General features: G+C 40.5%; 1 protein-coding gene across 8 annotated transcripts in view; it reads right to left on the bottom strand.

Moving 5' to 3' along the window:
• Positions 1–21,221, bottom strand: part of ENOX1 (ecto-NOX disulfide-thiol exchanger 1) — a 373,111-nt gene that overhangs the window by 141,279 nt on the left and 210,611 nt on the right. For 7 of the 8 annotated variants that reach the window (XM_042806116.1, XM_042806120.1, XM_042806117.1 and 4 more), the window contains one exon: positions 518–652. In XM_042806116.1, coding sequence (XP_042662050.1) covers positions 518–527 — 10 coding nt within the window. In that variant the 5' untranslated portion in view covers positions 528–652. Of the gene's footprint in view, positions 1–517; positions 653–16,364; positions 16,387–21,221 lie in introns of those variants that run through there. The other variant, XM_033006719.2, reaches the window with a different exon arrangement.

The following is a 21,221-nucleotide window of genomic DNA, read 5'->3' as shown; positions in this document are numbered from 1 at the left end:
TCTATGGCTGGTCTTGCTTTGAGCAGGAGATTGGACTGGAGACCTTCTGAGGCCCCTCCCTCCCTGAATGAATTGTCCTGAAATCCTCTGATATAATTTAATTATATATAATCTGTGGCAGCTTGTCAGAAAGCTGTGAGAAACAAACACACCTCAAGGAAATAACTGTTTTACATAAGGTGCAATTTTTTTTTTGGTGAAAGATTTAAGAATACATTAGCCCCTAACTAAAAAGAGGTCAAACCAAATCAATGCACTATGGGAAATACCAAGTTTTGTTCTAGAAACAAAAGAGAAATATCATGAATATGGTCAAAATAGACTGAGCCCTGGCATGGATTTCCTGGGTTGGGAAAGAAAGAGTGGGTTGAATAGCTAAGGGATGGTATCTTTCTGATACTGAACCCCCAAACATAATGTGTGATCACACATTTTTGCTTTGCTGCTCCCCAGTCACAGCTGAAATCAGCTCTTTTCAGCTATTTTCTTATGACCTTTGCAGATCTGAGATATTTACCGGCAGCCATTGCCTTTCCCCAGTTCCTTTTGCTCCTGTTAGACTTCTTCAGCTAGGAATAATTAACTACTGTATTAGCAGCATCTTGAGATGGGATATCACCAAACGCAGGGCCCACACACAGCTCATTAGGCTCTGAAAGAGAAAAGACGAAATCAGCTATCAAGTGCCGCAGTCAGAGCATAGTTGCAAAACAACAGACCGCTTTGGGAATCCACTCGAAGCTCCTGCCCACTCCCTCTGGATCACCAGCCCCAGCCGCCCTGCACACGTTTAGCGGCCGCTGTAGAGGCGTTTCAGTGAACGCTCGTCCTTGCCTGCTGAACAAACAGTGCCATGTATGAACCTGTCAGACCGCTGAAAAGCCCTTCACAAATTAGGTCTTATCAGTAGCTACACAGCCTCCTCAGCAGGAAGGCATCAGCTGAAAGAACATATTAAGGGATGAATATGATTTTTTTTTTTTTTAAAAACTGTTAACAATTAACTGATGTTACAAGTTACAAGGAAATAGTCTCCTGTTCTGAGATTAAAAGGGAAAAAAAAATACTCTGCAATGACTTACAGAATGGAGCCTGCAGAGACATGGAAAAGTGAGAAAACCTAACAAAGCTGAGGATGATGCCTGCTCCTTAACTACCACCATATCTTTGGTTCACAAAGGTTAGTTAGCTTGAAGCAAAGGTGGAGTATCTGCTTCTGGCCAAACCACATTGCTTTCATCAGGTATCAGTCAGACCATGGATTTTATATAAGGGTAACTTCTTGCTGCTGTTTTTGTTGTTTGGGAAGCTCACCACGTCAGCACATCGCTGGTTGGAAAGGAGGCTAAATGAGTGAACGGGTAGGAGGTGTGACCGGAGGCTGTGAGCTCCCAGCACTCACGGCAGAGGGAGAAAACGCTGGGGTGAGGATGATCACAGATATATGCCCCTGTTAGCCTTTGTGCATTAGTTACATGTGACTGTGGGCAAAAGGGGATGCGTTATTTTTTTGGCTGACCAGTAGCTACGCTTTTCTTTTTTTCATGTGATGTGCATAAATTACGAGGCAGAAAGTTTTATATTATAGTTGCCTGACACTGTATAGATTACTTAATAGGAACACGACCACATCAATAGCTTTAAAAGTGAAGAAAGAGTCAGGATCAGACAGTGTTGTACATTTTTTAGTATGTTGTGATTTTCAAATAGCCAGTATACTAGTTTAAAAAGCATTTTGTTCAAATCTAGAGTGGGTCTATTTAAAAGTCAATATTTATCAACTCTTAATATTTGAATTTGCAATTCCAATTCTTATTTGATCTCCACTATTCATTATACATAACATAAAATAATTTTATGGTAAAATTAGGTTTAAAATAACATCTATAAACACCAAACAAACATTGAATGAAAGTCCTCTGCAGGGAATGTGACTAACATAAAACAAGCCATTTGAGATTTATGTCAAGTTTTTAAAAACTGGGTGTCTCCTGTTCAGCTCCTTAAACTTGTACTTAGCTCTTTCCACTCAGGCTATAAACTTCTGACCACAAACATCTATTTCAAGGTTAGAGCTGGCTGAATTATTCCTTGTCAATAAGTTATTTCTCACACGGTACAGCCCTCCTTGCTCTATGAATCACTCCCAGATCAATCCTGATTTACAAATATATGCTGAATAGCCCAGATGAGAGTGGTTCTCTTCTTCCCATGACTGGCAGCCTTGTCGCCTTGATGTGGAAAGGTGCATCTGAAAACCAGTAGCAATGAAATGCCTCTTCATACCTTGCTGTGGGCCAGTTGCTTGTCCCCATAATGTATCACCCTGACTAGTGGGGAAAAAGGATGTGCTGCCCCATGGTTTTGGGGCAAAGGCATCTCAGACAGGTATGGATTATTGGGATAAGGGGTATAAAACAGGTGTCAGACTCTCTCTGCCACTCCCTCTCCACCTGTTTTACCTTGTGAAGGTTTACCTTGCCTTGTGAAGTGTGCTCTGAGAGACATCACAAGATCTGCTGCCGAACTCTACACTCTCTTCCTGCCAAACCCACACTGCAGTTGTACCAGCTCTTCCAGAAATGGGAGGTTGTCCATAAAGAATCAGGCACTGGACTAGACAAATGCACCTTAGCGTACTGGGAATTAATAGGTGACTTTTTTTAGTGTTTGCCTTCTACCAGGTTATCCACATTTTTCAAATTCTGGTATGCTTTCATGAATTACCCACAAGTATTTGGTAAAGTCCTTGAAGAGGAGGAAGAACATAACACCATGAATATGAAATAAAGCAGAATCAGTAGGTTAACTGGTGAAACTCCTGTTGTACTATGCCACCAGCTCTGCCCAATGCGCCATGAAAGTCTTTGCTCAAAACATACTCTCATAGCCCATGCTGGTTTTGGAAAGCTTTGCTTTCTCTCTGGCCACCAAATCTACTGTTTTATCTCCAGGACCTGGATGCAGTGCAGGCTGAACCAGGGGAAAAAAAACACAAAAGAGCATTTTAGGAGCCTAAAGTGGAACTAGTCCTATCTAACCAAGAACAGCTGTGGGCTATTTTGTCAGTGTAAGAGAGCTGAATAACAAGCATAAATGCACCTATGAACACTGAATAATTTGCAGCAAGCTGTAGGCAGAACTAATGCTACATTGTGAAGGACACAGCCAGTAGAAACTAGCTCTTTTAAAAAGAAAGATAGTAATTGTGAACATCCCTTCTACTGACAACTCATTGGTTACATTAACACAGAGCAACATAATATGGCTAAAATAATCTCACAGGCATTTCACACCTGATTTAGACTCAGACATTAGCTTTGTTTAAAAACTTCTGAAAATTTGGGTGGGGAAGGTTTCATTAATGCTGAAAGTAAAATCAGCTTTGGGCAAATTTCAGCATTTCTTTGTATAGATCAGACACTGCACTATTTTACCGTTCATGACACCAGAAACAAAACAAGCTAGGGAAACAAATAAACCCACTCACTAGGTCATATAAAAAAGCAAAGTGCTGCGTTTGATGAGAAATATATCTACTAGCAAAGATTCCTGCTTTCTTAAAAATAAAAGGAGTCACTATGATACTGGTTAAAGAGGCAAGAAAGTGTAAGCTTCTGCAGGGATCCTGTGTATCCTGAGCAGACATTAATCAACAACATTTCACTGACATCACACCTTTAGAAAGCATTTCTGATTTATAACTCATTAGTACTCTTCCAGGCACTAATGACCTGAAGATATATGTAAAAGAAATCTGTGTTTATAAACACTTGTGCATGGGAGCAGCTTTACTCCAGGGGAGTAACTTCAGAAGCAAATAAAGCCATAGCCCTGATTTAGAGGAAAAAATGTGTGAAGTCTTCTGGGAGCTGCTGTTCCTTGAGGTTTGGGAGGGGCTGGGATATTAATATAAACTTCCTTATTTGAGAGCTTCTGATTAACAAAATTTTAATGCCAAACACTTTGTAAAGCAGTTCCATGTTACACTTTTTGTGGTCTCTCTTTTTGCAGACACAATGCAAGTACCAGTCCTTGGACGGTGGATTGTGGGAGACATCTAGACTTTCCTCAGACAGGTTGTCAGGAAGATAAAGCACACTCAAGTCCATACCAATGAGCACTTCTCAGTCATAGCAGTCATAGCAGATTGTACTTAGCACGCATATTTTATACCAGGCAATTAAATGCAGTTACCCAAATGAATACAGAAGTCGGTTATATATTGTGCATCAATTATCACAGGCAATGAATGCCATGAGACAAAGAAATTAACACAACATAAAGCTAATTCAATAACACAGCAGATTGCTAAGTTAAAATCCTACCCTTTAGATATCCATAATACCACAGACAATGAATTACGACATGGCGCAAAGCTGATTAAATGCACCACTGTAACGAGGCTTTGTGGAGTGCCCGGGTCAGCGGCCAGCCCTGGGATGTGAGGAGGAGATTTTCTGCCCAACTCTGACACTGACCTGCTAGGTGACCTTCAGTCATTTCACCTCTTTGTCTAATTTTAGTGACCACTAAATCCTTCAAGGAGAAGACTGATGCCATCAGTCTTTTGAAACTTGGGACTACAAGTCACAGAGACATTAAATGTTTTTGGTGCCGGTTCCCGAGACAATGCGGATGGGAAGGAGCAATGTGGTATCTTGTGAACTGTTAGATGCAGGCGAGTTTTACAGTTCTTAAAAGAACGGCATGTGCAAAGTGTTTGCTACTGTTCACTGTAATTCATAGGACAGTGGTCACTAGGATGGTCACACTCCACCTGACATGCCAAAGTACAGGTCATTTACCAAGCTATCTCCAGCTGTCTTCTAAAATATCTCAAGTGTTTTATACTGGTTCTTCCCAGTGTTTTTAATTCTCCAGCTGCAAACAGGAACTCCAGTAAGGAAGGAAGAAAAAGAAAGATAAGATAGACAAGGATTTGCTGTCAGTCACTATCCATTTCCTCCTGGCCATCTTGGGACGAACAAGAAAGATGGGAGTAGCAACAATTAACAAGATACTTTTGTGCCGTAGCCATCCTACCTGGAGCACATGAAAAAAAGAACATCTCCAATATGACTCTGAAGATGGCTTTTATTAATAATACTGCATGTGCAGTGTTTCAAGAAGAGGCATTTTTGCACGGTTGGTGGAATATTAACACCTAGAAAACCTCACTTAAATTCTGAAATTCAAAAGGGGTTGAAGGAAAACACAAATTTCTTGCAACAACTTGCAAAAAGACAATTACTAATTCAATTTAAAAAATACACGAGGTACCAGAGCATTTTTGAAGAAGTGTCTTATTTTCTGAGATGGGGCCCTAACTTAGGCTTCTAAGCTATGCTTCAGCCCTCCGCAGCTCTACTGAAGAGCGGCCAGTTGCTTTCCAGGGTCTCCAGAGACTCATGCTGTTTACCTGGTTTTGTCTGCCACGTCTCCCTCTTACAGGAGGCCTTTGAAAGCAAAGATTGATTCTGCAGGAACTGTCACTTTCCTTAAGAAAACAGCTTCATTAGGCACAAGACAGTGAAGATAAGCAGGGTCCTACCCTTAGAGCCTAAATTGGAGCTCTGGTTATGTGTTCACACTTACATAATTCTTCTGATATTTTGTCTTATGAATGAATTATAACACCTCTGCTCATTCTAGACTATGCCATTAAAAAAATACATTGTTGTCTTATAAACTCATAAAACATATGCTGCAGCATTAACAGATTTCACTTTTTACTATGAACACTGAATATGTGGGTTTTTTCATAGTTACAAAAGATCTTTTCCACCAATTTTCACCGAAAAACAGTTAATGAGTAAATCATGGTCATACTGACTAAGGACTAAGACAACTTAGAGAAAAATCACAATATATTTGCAGCTTCCCTCTAAATTTAACAAAGCCAATTTGCACAAAACACATTTTCTTGAAGAACTGCTCAATTGAGATGCTGCATTACTTAAATCTTCTGTCCCAGCACTTCTTGAAGATAACACAGGGAACACACAAAGGCCAGATTTCCCTCAGAAAGCAGAACACTGTAAGATTTCAACAGTGAAAAAACAAACAAACAAAAAAACCAAACCAAAACAAAGGTCTTCAAGATAAACAGGTGTTCTCTTGCGATGCTCCTTGAAAGGTCACCAGGTAATATTTCATGCTAAGTCCCAAACTTCACTGGCATCTCAGAGCAAAGTCTCAACAGGTTACAAATGAACTTTTTCTTTTGTGTGTATTTTAGCAGCTGCAGTCTGAACATGCTGAAGTCTATAAATAACAGAATCTGGAGGCATAATGAGCAAAACATTATAGAAGTCCAACTTAGTTATTGAAAAGCATATGCAATTCCAAAATCATCTGGAAGGGGGAAAAAAAAGCAACTTTGCGGGCTAATAATGCAGCGCAGCCTTGATAAAAACAGGTCTGATTATCCCTTGAACACAAAATGCTGTTGTGAATTGGTAATTGCATCTCCGTTTTTCACTCTGCCAAGATGGCTTGCAACTGTGAATCACTTCCCATTTAAGAGGGCAGTGGCTTACTGACTAAATCAGGCCAATCCTTTCTTTAAATTTCTGCATTTTAAGAATTTATATTTAACAACAACAACAACAACAAAATGAGACTGAAATCTTTTAATTACTTACAGCAGTATTTTAACAGTAAGCCTTGTATCACACTGTTTTCTACTAAAGGCCACCAACTGCTTTAGAAACGTGACACCCCACACCACTGTATTTCAGACAACAGCGACAACACCCAAAGCAGGTCTTGAGCAAACACACTTCAGCAACTTCACTGGAAGGCTGAATACTGAAATGAGACATCCAGGAATGCCTCCTTGATGCCATAAAGTACCTGGTCCAGTCATTATAAGTGGGCTATACATGCTATTTCTTGTCTGCTGGGCTTGAGGGAACACCTATACAAATCCACCACACTTATCAAATACCTTCTCCCACTCTACTGTACAATGTCCTTACTTCATAATTACTAGAGCTACTTCAAGCAGATGCAATAAAAAGGGTTGTTTGGTTGTTGGGGTTTTTTAATAAAAACAGATGAAGAAAAAAAAAAAAAAAAAAGACAAAAAAAGACTGAAGCAAGCTGGGACACACTTTCAGAAAGAGCATTTTAGCTTCCTGGATAACCTAAAGTAAAATGACTCCCATGCCACCTCCTGAAAAAATGAACAACTTGATGTGTAAGCCCTGTCTGTGGAAGATCCCCAGGGACGGTATCATACAGTCCATCAGAGGCACGGGAGCCTAGTTATTGAATTTCCAAATGAACACAGACTACTCTCTTCCAGCCCCAGAAGACCAGGAGACAGTTGAGTTTCACATGGCAACATTATGTATGGAAAATCTATTTTAAGTAACTTTTTAGAAGTTTCTAAAATGCATTCATTATCATTTTTCTTCTCCTTCAAAGCCTGTATAATTGAACTCCTGGAGTTAAAGCAGCCTGTCTTTTTAGGCAGAGATTCATGGGGAAAAAAAATCCTTGTCAATCAAACTATTTTCACATTTTTAAATTACACTTTTATCATTGGGCCAAATTGTGAAGAAGAGGTGACATCAAAGTGTCCTTGGTCAATAGCCTGGGTGATATGCAGGGCACTTTTTTGCAAAATACTGAAGTGATTTAAAGTCATATTGATCAAAATTTTATGCAAGACTACCAAATATTCTCTCAGCGATGGCTACTAAGTGAAACTCTGGAAAAGAGGTTTAGGCTTGTTTTCTTTGTTTTAATTCATGGTTTCTGGTAATAAATTCTGCTTAAGACAAAAACTATCTCTTCTGACAACTTACATCTGTCCTCACTCCAAAAGCTGACATCCCCTTTTAGCACATCACACAGGATCTTTTCTTCAGCTACAAGCTCTGAATTGGTAGTGTATTCCCTGGTCTCATTTATCTTGTATTATTTCCATTCCTTCTGTTCTTCTCCATTTACCTCACAATACTCTTTCTAGCTTTTCTTTGTGTTTTTGTTGTTGTTGTTGTTGTTGTTTTGTTTTGTTTGTTTGTTTGTTTCCATCCATTGACTCCATGCTTCTCCTTACAACAGAGGCACATTTCTTGCTTTAGTCTGTCATGGGCCATTCCCTCACCCAAATATCTCTTCACAGCCAAGACAGTATTGTCTGTTATACTGTGCTGTTTTATTAGAGGGGAGAGGGATTTAACTCACCAAACTTCAGCCAACACAGACATCTATGCTTGAGCTTTCCTGCTGCCCTCATTGCCAATGGGGAGAACCAGATACTTCTGACAGCCTGTTTCAGACACCTACCTCGCTGGGCAATAAAACACACCTTGGAGGTACACACCTCACTTCTCTGGTTAGAAGTCCACATTGCAGTTTTGGATGCGGACATCTGCTTTGTCATCCACCCATGGGATGAGATGAGCTGGGTCAGGCGAACTGCGCCTTGGGAGCTGCGCTATCTGCATGCCATATGAATCCCAAAAAGACACTTGGTCCTGAGGGACTCAGCTCCCACTCCTGTCCTTTGCCTGTCTGATAATTCCAGCACAACGAACCTCAGAAGAGAAATCATGAGTCAGTTCGCAATAACTCATGAGAATGTCCCCAAATATAGATACATATGGATATTTAGAGAGAGAGATGGTTTGCTTTCTTTTTTTCCTGCCCATCCCCAGTGAATATGCCAACATATGACTATTAGTGTTTGACAACGGGAGCTGCCCACTCAAACACATTTCCTACAACTATGGTGCCCTACATCTGTCTGTTCTCTGGAGAGAGAATTCATCCTGGACCTTTTCTTCCTACTTCCAAATGAATCCCATCTCCTCAGCCCCATTTCTTTACCAGATGCTTAACTCCCTTGCTCCTTGCAGCTCCCATTTTACAGATGCGTATGGACCAAACACACCTCTCGGCTACAACAGTCCCCTGTTTCTGCCCATCTGCCTTGCCCAGGCTGCTACTGGATTTCTTTATCCTTCATACCATGCTTGGAGGCAGCATCTTATTTTGATTCAGAGGTGAGGACAGCTACAGGGAGTTTCCCTCTGTCCTCTCCCCTTTCCCAGTTTGTTTGCTGTGGGTAAATGAGGGGAATAAAGAAGATTTCCCACCTCCCACAGGATGGAGCAGAGCTTCCAGGCTCTTTGTGCTTCCTCATACGGATTAGCTTTCAGCAGAAGTCGAATTAAGTTGCTAAGCAGAACCAGGAATTTTGTCTGTTTTCTGAACAGTTGTGTATGGGATCACTAACAAGTTACAGTAGGGCTGCGAATTTATTAATAACACATACTCTGTGGGTGTGGTCTTCTTCACAGGACACTTGGACATCTTCTTTCTCTTCCATTGTGGGAGAGGTAATCCCATATTTAACACAAGGACAGATCAGGAGAGTAGCAGTAACTGTGCATCAGCTATGATCAGGCAAGAAAAAATATTTCGAGGCTTCTCTCTTGTAGTTAGCTGTCAGGGGGTCACAACAGAGGAGTCTTGAGCTGCAGATCATGGTGAATATAATGATGCTGAAAGCCCTCCGTCTCTCCAGGTGGTCCTGCTATACCTTTACCCAGCCAACAACCCTTTCACTCCTCTTTCCCTGAAACATTTTCTTGTATGTGCATTTGCTTTCTCCAATTTCAGATATAATTCTTCAGGGCAGGAAATCGTGGATTTTCCCACAGGCAGGGCTAAAACCTACTAGAGACCTGATGGTCCTTGTGCTGTAATTGGACTGGTGCTGTCTTTAGTCAGGAGCACCTCGGGCAGGGATGTCAGCGAGGCAGCGAATCTCTGAGATCCAGGGGCAAGGCCCCTCTCCTGTCAGGCTTCTGCACAGCTCCTCGTGCAGCCAGGCTTTCGTCCCTTTTGAGACTTCTCAGATGCTACTGTGATGTAAAATTAGGAATACTGATGATGATAGCATCCGCCTCTCTCCTCATGCAGGCTCTCTACCCCTTTCACATAATTCATAATTCTTTCACCCACCATTTTCCAAAGTGTTGTAGGTTTATTTGTCTTGTCGTATTTGAATTATAAGCTCTTCAGGATAGAGAATTTGCCTTTATCTATGTTGGTAAAGTACAATGTAAATTTACTGCACTATATAAATACTTTCTAATAACAAGGGCAATAACAAGAATAATGTATTTACTTTACTGTAATATAGTATTTCCAGGCTTCAAGATACAATCAGAAACAACCCAAAGTCAACAACAGGACCAAAAGATTTGCAGAACCTTTAATTGGGAAGCGGAAGCCATGAAGTCACTGTGTGAAACTTTGGTAAATTAGTTACTTATATTCATAAATAGCAGTTGCTACTGCAGTAAAAATCCTTGCAAATTGGCCCTCTGGAAAATATAAAACAGAAAGTAACCAGTGTAAACCAGCAGAGCACTGTTCCACATGTGTATTATAAGGGTCACAAATGGCCTCCTAGTTACTTTTTAAACAAATGCAATGTTAATACTTTCACTGCAACATTATGAATAAAGCATTTGGCCTGTAGCTATGAATATGGTAACAAAATGTTTTTGACTTTTTTGTTTATATTGTCATCCTGCAGACTTCTGTACCACGCTCTCCTGGGACTAAATCTTGACTGCACCCCTTAAAGGTGCAGAGGACATAGCCCATGTAGCGGGCACTGGGGTGAAGCAGTTTCCCTCAGCTTCCCCCAATGTAGCTCGATGACCACAGCTTGATACCGTCCCTACAGCAGCACAGAGCTCTTCTGGCACACAGGAGGGAGAACAGGGTGCCAGAGTCAGTGTCCATGCCTCTTTGGCACCATCTCTGCTCATGTTGTTAATGGTTGCTTTGCTCTTTTAAGCTCCAAGGTATCAAATTAATCAAAATAATTGTGAAGATGCAAGGGATTAAACTGACAGAAGTATGAACTGCCCTTGTTTATCCAGGTGATACTACGGGAGGTGCAAGGTAGATACATGTAGAGAACAAAGCCCTGTCCTTTGAATTTACAGTCTGAATAGAAAACGTTTTGTGAGACCAGTGCATTTCTGTCTAAAATATATGGTTTAATTTAGGAGTGCCCAGGTGACACTAGTGGCTTGTGATATATAAGTGGTCAGGTTAAATGACCCCTATGTACCTTCTTGCCTGAAGCTCACAGAAACAGCAAGTTTGAATGGGTCCCATTTATTATTCTTTTAATTGCCTGCTAATATTTCTTTCAGTAGGAAAGACTAATAGGCTTCTTCTATCTCCAGATGTCTTCCAAACTATCCAAAATTGCAGTTCAGCCAAAACAAATAAGGGGTCTTCAGTTCTCTAGAGATGGAAAAGCAAATGAATGAGGATCCAGGGGATTCTTGTTCCTCATATAGCTCTGCAACAGACCTTGGGCAATTAATTTAAACTGTCTATGCCTAGATCCCCCACTCATGAAATGGTGTGGTAACATTTTCTTTATCCTGCACTTTATTAATCTTGCCTAGTCAGGCTGTTCTCTGCTTATGGGGTATGTCCAGCAACATAGGACCATGACCTGGGCCTGCAGATAACATAGGATTTCATTAGGTTGAGGAATATTTTTTTTTTTTCCTGGTAAAAATCAACACCAAAGCACAGTAAAGCAAACAAAGAAAGACAATGATCATAATTTCTTATGGAATCAGTCTGTCTGAATGTGGAGAAAATAGCAAGTTTCCTTTAAAAGGACTTGCAATGAAATTCACACTCTGTCAGGTGTAAATTACAGCCTGTATCTCATCTTGTTCTATCTACGGCTCCTTTCTTAGTCATGCATAGCAGCAGTGTACAAAAATATTTCCTGCGTGTGATCAAGCGAGTATGGGCACATAAGATGCAAACAAAATATGAGGCTTTAAAAAAAAAAAATGTTTACCAGTATCTTAAAAGAAAACTAAAAGTTTTTAATCATGCCATTTCTCAATCAGATAACTGATTTACTTGGGCAACAATTCAAATAAATCTATGAAATATTTTCTTTATGAAGTTACAGGGAACTGAGGTAGCTAAAAACAAATGAGAAAAAAAAAAAATCCAAGAACATGATTATATTGTTCAATCACAGATATATTAGATCACTTATATGAAGTCCTGATCATAACACTGCTGCTCAGTGAAATAGCATAGGAGATATGCTTTTTATCTTTTTTTCCACAGTGTTTTACCCAAGGCCTTCTGATTGCATATGCTTTATGACCTCAAATACATTACTTCAGGCAAATATCTATACTAAGCTGCAGAAACTCAGCTTCACCTATGATCATCTTTGGAAAAGTGAACTCCTTCCCAAGTCCCATGAGTTGGTGACATTGTGAAGTGCATCGCTGGCACAGAGTGAAGCATCACCAAGTTCAGGAAGACTTGCCAGATGGAGATGTAGGACATTGTTGTGATAGTTCATATTTCGGGGTACAAGGAACATTTCGGCCTTGGTAGAAATTCGATGTTGTTAAACTTCTTTAGGACAACTGTGGCTAGAGGCAAGGGAGCAACATATTCAGTACAATTACAAGGCCAGAAATGCCTGAGATAGGAAATTCTGTCTTTTAAGTTGGCAATTGCCTTTCATTCAGGAATAGTTTAAAAACTTTATAAACTATTAATCTATCTATACAAGACTATATTTAATCTTTACTACTGATTACCTCTCCAAATGCTTATGACTCGGGGAAGACTTGCTATATGCCACAGCTCAGAGGAGAAGCAATAATTTTCTAGATGATAATCAAACCCCTTCATTGGGCAGTGAAGTTAAAAATTTGCTTGTTTGAATAGTGCATGAATAAAACATCATTGTATGTTTTTTCACTGAATTAAAAGAGGTGCCATACCTGCTACGAATGGCTACAGATCCTTTGAAGAACCTGAAGACAAGGTAGCAGATTTTCCTGTCATCTCCAGCACAGTTTTTGCACTTTCTAGGATAAGGCAATCAAGCTTTGACCCTTTGCTTTCTAGTAATCAACATCTGGGCCAGTAAATTCAGCTTAATTGGAGTCCGTGCATGGTTTTAAGGGGGCTTTAATGGTGGAAAGATTCATGTTCCATTCCATCTCTGTGGTACTAAGATTCACATATGCAGATCCATCACTGAGAATGGCCTGGCCTCTGTTATCATTAATTGAAGCATATTAAGAGACTTAGCAGAAAAAAAATATCCAAATTTGAAATGTCAAGAGACAGATCCATCTAGTTTCACATTCTGTTGTTATAATATACCTTAATTACAGTTAATTAGGAAATATTGTACCTGATGGAAGGCCATCTGACACAGTTTTTGTGGGTGATTAAACAGAACAGAACCCGATGGATTTGTTGAATGTGGGATCTGTTTATGACTGTAAAACTCTATCTAGAGCATCATTCTTATTACACAGCAAAACAAAAGAAAGTCACAGGCCAAAAATATTTCCCTTGCCTCATGATGCTTTAATATTCTCTGCTGTCTTCTTAAATTTTCTGCTGCTGGCCCCTTAGGACTCTAGTGCATGATCCAGCTCCCACTGAAGTTCATCAGAGGCTTCTCAGTTGGCTTCAGCTGAGCCACATCAGATCCTAAATGAACAGCAGATAGAGGAAAAGGCTGAGGCAAAAGAAATGCTACAGGGATTGACCTCTGTGGGAAAACAATGCAGTCGGACACAATGTCAGTGAGGGCTTTGATACCATTTGTGAAAGAGTAATCTTTGATTTATTGGAAGTGTTATTAGCTGGAATCATTTCCTCATCCAGTATAAAATACAAAAAGTGGAAACCCAGACTGAACCCATGAGCTCAGCTTCTGCTGGTGTCAATAAGGTTTGCTCACACTCATCGATCCATGGCTGTATATGGCCTTGAAATATATTTTGCTGGGCTGCCTGAGATCATTGCTTATGCTTAGAATAGAAATGGCAGGATTGGTTTCATCACGGAAAAGTAAGCAGTGCATGTCTTCTGCCTGAGAAGTAACCAAATTAACACTTGTGAAGTAATCTTTTTTCTCAGTTAGGAAAAAAAAAAAAAAGAAAAAAAAGTAGCATTATTAGCTAAATTACTTGTACTAGAAAAAGTCTTGTTTTCCAAAACTCTACGCACACTGGTTTCCTAAACGCTTGTTTACTCTGAACTGCAACAATTGTGATAAATCATTTGCTATTTACTCTTTAGTGCAACTACATGCTTTGGGCAAAGATTTTTGTATTATTATTTATTTATTTTTAAAAGCAAAACCACCCTGTAACGCATTTTTCCACTCCCAGTGATGGATTTTATCTTTGATATGTGATCCAGCTATTTAACTACCTCTCACCACTTCTCCCATGAATTGTTTATACAGCAACTTGGCAGCATAATTTGCATATCACAGGAAAGATCCTATTACATGTTCCCAGAGGTGCGGTTTCACCAGCTTTATCACTTTCTGCCACCTATGCATATCCCTGAAGCAGTGTCTGGTTAATCCAGAAAGGCACTTCTTGGCTGCCAATAGTAATTAAACATTAATGATGCAGTTACAAAATTTTCAGTCACTCAAAACTTATCTCCTCATTGTCTTCAATAAATATAATACCTAAAAAAGATATTTATCTTTTCATACAAACTTTCCTGCCGCAGGAAGATCACAGACAATTACCTTTACTGTATTCTATTCAGCTGCTGCAGACTTGACCTAAAATAACTAGATGTGGAACAAATGCACAAAGAAAGAAAAGTTGAGAAGAAGGGAAACGTGCTTAGAAGTTGAGTAACTCAATGTACCGCAGAAGAGCTGGAGAAGAGTTGGGGCTGGGCATGGTATTTGCTCTCCAGACTTTTATTTTGTGACCGAAGGGGACAGTGATCTAACTGCAGGTTTCTTGGTGCTGAAAAGCCCATGTTTGGGTGTATTCCAGATTATTCTTCACCTATCATATGAAACAATAAAAAAAAAATGACGGCAGCATAACTTTCACTGAGAGGAACACTTACTCCAGCAACATCAAAGTATACAACCACTGGGGGTCAGGGAACAGAAATTAAAGGAAAGCTGGATCCACACCACAGTCACACACCAACTAATTTCCTTGCCCAAAGCATTGCCGCCTCCAGATGTTTTCCCAATAACAAGAAAAACAGTTCTGTGTCTTCAAATAGAGTCATCCAACATATATTTGAAAGGAACAAACATTGCAGGTACTAAATCTTGATACCTTTGATTGTCCCTGTGCAAATCCACCTTGCAGTGAAAGACTACACACATGAAATTTCAGAAATGCAAACTCAGTTTGGGTGAAATTTGGAGTCTGAGATCTAGGGTAGACTTATGAACAAAACCAGACTTCTCAGCAAGTACCCCAGGCAACCATAGCAACAGCCCCCAGTTGCAGACAGTGCAACAGCCACCCCAGCACCCTTCTCTCTAGCAATATGACAAACCCAGAAAACCCCTAATACCACAGAAGGCTGGAAGAGAGGGAAGGGGTTGATTCACCAGCAAAACCAAGAGGCTATTGAGTCAGTAGCCTTTGAGCCACAAAGCCAACCTTAGTGAACAGTGATTGAAACTTGTTGTCCTCCCATAGCCCGATAGTGTGTTATATAGTGCAATAGCCAGCAGTCACAGTGACAGAGCAAAAGGCAGATTAAGCACAGCTGTCCCCTTGAGTCCAGGGATAGCCTGGTGGGCAGGAAGGAAAATCTGAGCTGTTCCTGCCTGTTTAAAAGACACCATTCCGTTTTTGAGCCTGTCAGCACGATCCTTTTTGAACGCATTGTGTTTACTGACATGCCACCCTGACATTTTGGTTTAGTAGTACAAAAAAAAAAAAACCTACAACAAAACAAGAGGTAAGGTTATAAAAACAAATATGATGTTTTCTGCATGTTAAAAGTAGTATTGCTCCCACAGAGACCTGGAAGCTCAAACCACTGCAGCGCTGTGCCAGTACATGAAAACCAAAAAATGGAACTGACCTGGGTTTCACGGTTCAAGCATGCCGTGGCAGGGGATCCCGGCAATACTTCCAAATTCAACACTCGAATAAACACAGTTGTAGTTTCTTGAAGTGGATGCTTTTAATGCAATATGAAAAGGGTGAGAGAAAGGGCATACTCCTGAAGCCTATATTTCTTAGGCAGAAATAATCCTGCCTGGAGAAGCCTGGCTCGTGACTGTTTGCTATTAAGACTGTACGTGAGAGAGGGAGCGTCTTTGAGTTCACATACTTAACGCTCAGTGGTGTGTCTGCGGAGTGGCAGGAAATAAACAACAGCGAGGAGGGGTTAACCAGAGACCTGCTGGCTAAAATCTATATGCCTGGAAACAGAAGGGAGAGGGTTGCAAGGTCAGATATAGTTTAACTCTTTCTAACAGGGGCATCGGCCACAAAGCTACCAGGCACAAAGATGCCTACCACAAACTGTACCCGCTTTCCATCTGCCCCCTAAATCCAAAAGAGCACTTCTGCATGTCATGTCGGTCTTTCTGAACTGATCTGGAACATCCTCCTAGTCCCAAACAGAGCACCACTGCAGAGCACCTGTACAGTAAGTAGAAAGAGAGGACAGAGAGATGAATCAAGCCACCTATGCATAGACCTCCACCAGAATACCTAAAACTCCTCAATCACACCCCAAGATGAATTCTCCATCTTATCTCCTAAGACAGCTGTGTGCTTTCTGGAGAAATGCCACCATTCTGCCATAATTGCATTAAAGGGAACATCCACACAGAGGGTCAGGTCCAAGTAAAAATGACTCTGAAACTGATCTGAGATGGTAGAAAACCCCTTTCTTTGAAGCCCGTCTACCAAAATTTCTCCACTGCTCCAACAGATTTCCCCTTTCTTCACAACAGACGCAGCAGGCGGGAAAGAGGAGCGCTTGTTGAAGTCACCAGCAGTGTATGCAGGCATTGGTACAGAGTTGGGCATGGAGCACAGCGCGAGTCAGAAAGTCCAGACATGGGGAGGGCTTGAGAGGAAGGGGGAGGGCAGCTGCTCATTACACTCAGAAATGTGCAGAGGAAGAAACAGCAAAGTTATACTTTAGAAGAGCTCGTTCAGCTGCAAGATGTAAAGGATACAGCAGACACTTTCCAGAAGATCTGTCACAAGCACTGACATTGGCAGAAATCAGCTGCAGTTGAAGACATTTTGCTACAACCTTCCAGATAACTTTTCTCAAAGAAATACCTGGGGTACTACCTCCTGTCCAAAAAAACCCCCAAGTCTATAACAGAAATACCGGATAATGATCTTGAGGAAAACCCCATCAAGATGGAGAAACAAACTGTAAAGCATAATATAGTACTATGATTGTATACATTTTTTGTATACAGAGCATTTATAGATGCTAACTTGGGCAATTTCATATCTCTAGGTATTTATTCTATGCTTGTAAAATGAAATGGCATTTTTCATCGTATCTTGACTTGAAGAGAGAATACATTTAGCTTATAAATTGTTTAGAATTACTTGTTAATGCTCTTGGCTTTTCTGTATCTGCTTGTAGGAGGGACAGGAGGGAGATGGATAGTGCTTTACACATAAAATCATAGAGGAGAAAACCAGAAAGGAAGCTTTGTTTTCAACGTGTTTAAACTGTTCAGATGACAGGAATCGGTTGCCTTGGAAGCAGATCTGCAGCTGAATGAAACCTTTCACCTGTCCAACATATGAAATATTTATTATCTGAGGGTGACCAGAGATTCAATAAAGCCAGACATACAATGCAGAAAGCAGACCCTGGCTCATCACCTCCATGAATTTCACAGGTCCTGTGGCAGCCAGATTAGATTTTGCCACAGAGAGAGGGAAGTGAGCTCAACTGCAGTATTGGGTGTAAGGAGAAATAAAACAAGAGGAAAGCAACATCTTAACTTTATATTCAGTTTAACCAGGTTGGTGAAGCAAAATGCTGATACTCCTCCTATACTGTGTTTAGTAAGGCTGCAAAATGTTATTATTTCCAACTAGAGAGGAGAGCCCACTCTCTCTTCAGATAATTACTTTTCCAATAAATTATTATTGGCCACTTGTTTCCCCATAAAAATTGCCCACTGGTTTTGTCTTGTGAAAGTTTTTGGATTTTTTTTTCCCTTCTCTTTTGTGTGGGTTGGAATTAATTTATTATAGGGCTGAAACTTGGCAGAGATCCATACACAATGATCTGAAAAATGTTCATACTAAAATTCAATGATGGGATTCCTTGTTTATTTTATCTCAAAGCCTCCCTGAGAATTCAGTCCTGCAAAATGGAGCACAGTTGATGCACAAGTGGTCATGCAATCCAGTTTGCTTTATTTTTCAGGAAAAAGATTTTAGACGTGTCTGTTGCTGCAGACACAACCTCTAGTATGAACAAAAGACAGAGCCATTATTTAAGGAAGTGATATTTTTGCATATCTGGTTTCAGCAGTGAATCACACTTTGAAAGAACCTTGACATTTTTGCCCTTTATCACATTCATTTTTTCCTCTGAAAATCTGGATTTCCAAGGCCTTTGACATCCTTACTGTTACCAACCAGTTTTAACATCTGCATTCAAGAGGTGTTGAAATTGTCTAATTAAGCTAAGAGGTAAAAATAGAGATTAAAGTCCACTGTCATCTTATCCTAAATTGTACCACAATAAAGTATAATATTTCTGCTAAGTCTGTGTGTGTGTGTGTGTGAAGCGACTGAAAAGTTGTAGAGTTAACACACAACCCCAAAATACGATCATTCCTTTCAGTTCTTGCTGCTTCCTTATCACACTCCACTTGGCAATTGCATGAAGATTTTAGCAGTAAATATTGGATCAGATACCATCATTTTGAGTGAGGATTGCAGGCTCTTGGGTGCTGCACAGAACTCATCCTACCCTAACAATTAAGATGGAAGTGAGGTATAACAAGATGGGGAGGCAAGGAGGGGAGGAAGAAGAGCACAAGAAAAGAGGCAATACGGTATCTGAACAATGCCACTGTACAAACTGCGCCACCACGGTTTGAAACCCATGCATACACTGCTGGAAAATGGAGATCCCTGGCTTCTCAGTGACAGGTAACATTAATCTCTAGCCTTTTTCACAATACAAGTGACCTTAAAATATTAACTGGTCCTCTGTTCCAGTTATGCTGTTCCAGCACTAGTCCTGTGCCTTAATAGAGTGCACCTCTGATCTCGGGTAGGAGCACTTCTCCATCCCTAGCATGTAATACTTAGTTATATGCTCAGGAAAGCAGGCTTTTTTTAGACTCCTGCCTTCATTTTTATTGCCTCTGTGCAAATTACTTCCTCCACGTCTGTTACAGTCCCTTCACCCTCTCACAGAGCACTGTGCTTACGCTTTCCCAAGTTTGCCAGGGAGAGGTTGCTAGGCTCCAAGTGCACCAAAAAGCGCAGAACGTGCCTTCTTTCCTGCATTTCCATATGCCTGGAATACCCCCCTCCTTTCCCACCGTGGTACATCAAGTACCTTTCCTTTCTTTCAGAAAGCTGAGAATCCATCTGTTCGGCAAAGCGCTCCATCTGCAACGGCAGTGAGTCCAGTGATGTGCTGCCAATATTTCAACAAAGGGCTCCTCTAAACCCAATCCCCTGAGTCGGTAACACAGCCCACGTCCCAAGGGTGAGGAAGCTCACAGACAGGAGGCGTGCAGGACTGGTGGGCTCTATTCATTTGGTTTTCCCATTTCAACAAAATGCTTTCCCATATCCAAGGAAAGAGGCAGCAGCATTTGGCAAATGCATTTGTGTTATGTGTCTCCTACCAGAAATGTTCATACCTGGGCCCTGGGAAGAAAAAAAAAAAAAAAATCTACTTTGTTGAGAGAATTGCAGTGTGCACCTGGAAAAAATACAGGGGATGAAGATGGTAAAGAGGGATTTGAATCCCTTTCAGGAACTGTTGAGGACCATATCTGTGTCAAGCAAATTAGGGGAAAGGCCCCAGTTACAAAGAAGGAAATCATGCCAAATTTTCCTTTCAGCATGATTCTAGTGAAGGGCTGAGCTTTGCAAACATGTTTGTTAAGTCTGAGGAAAAGGGTGAGGGAAGAGGGCTCAACAGTTAAGTCAGGCAGGTTTTCAGAAGGCAAGTATACAGCACTTTTGCCATTCACACTTCTGTATCAGGTCTGAATACATATCTTACAGTGTATAAACATATATATGTATATATGCGCGTATGTATAAATGCATGCGTATTAGCTGCTTTTACAAACTCTGGCTGCTTCATTTGCTTCATACACTATCCTGTCTCAGGTATTTTAGAAGTCCAGGCTTGATAGTTTTTTTTCCATATGTGGTTTATACAGAAGTTGATGCATGCAGGTCAGGATGCTTGGACTGCATATACTTTGGATCGCTCATTTCTGTTGCTGTTTATCACTCAGCTGCACAGCATTAGGTTTTTGACAAGTTGCAATCCCATATAAGTGGCCATCTGTTAAATTACACTAAACTCCCAAAGTTTTAAAAGGTGGCAGTGTAATATACTATTCATTATTTTTGAAATCTTCAATTTCTTAAATCATTTGAGACTCCTCCTAAAATACAGAAGAACTCTCTGCATTGGAACACATAACCTATACCACTTAACCCTCTTATCCTGACATGCTTTTTAAATTGTACATAAGGAAAATAAAATACCTTGGTCCCAACAATTCAGTATATCCTTCAGCAGACGAATTTTGTTGGTTTTGAAGAATAAAGAACACAAGATTAGTGTCAGTGGTTGCCATCCTATTGTTTAGCTTGATAGCATTAATCTATAATACATGTGCAAATAATCATACTAAATCATCTGTATTTACATGTCAGGAAGCATTTTAAAAAAATATTTTCTGGTTTTGTCTACTTTGGCTGCCACATAGATAGCAAAGTGTCAAGTCTCTTGCCTACAGATGCAGGCAGCACTAATGCATCTGCCCTATAACAAGTTCCTTCAGAGGGAAATACTGATTCTTATCTATCGAAGCACAGCAGCACATTTTGGAGCTCACCCATCTATAGCAAAATACTTTGGAGCATGTTTATGTTTAAAGCATTTGTTGAATAGGCAGAGATTAAGCATGTGCTCTGTCGGTCTGTTGAACTGAGGCCTGTCTTAGACTTCCACAAGGCGGTCTGCAATGCTCAGAGCTGTCCCACACAGCCACCAAGCGGGCTCCAGCACCCTGGATCCTCTGCAAAATAGGTCTAAGGAAGGTGCTATATGAAAGATAACGAAAGGCAAGTACAGCCCAAATCCAAACATTACTAAGAACTTTCCCTCCAAGCCACTTA

Source organism: Tyto alba, unplaced genomic scaffold (assembly GCF_018691265.1).
Source record: "Tyto alba isolate M040663 unplaced genomic scaffold, T.alba_DEE_v4.0 Super-Scaffold_45, whole genome shotgun sequence".
Lineage (NCBI taxonomy): Eukaryota > Metazoa > Chordata > Aves > Strigiformes > Tytonidae > Tyto > Tyto alba.
Note: the sequence above shows the minus strand (reverse complement) of the source record. Positions and strands in the feature narration are given on the sequence as shown.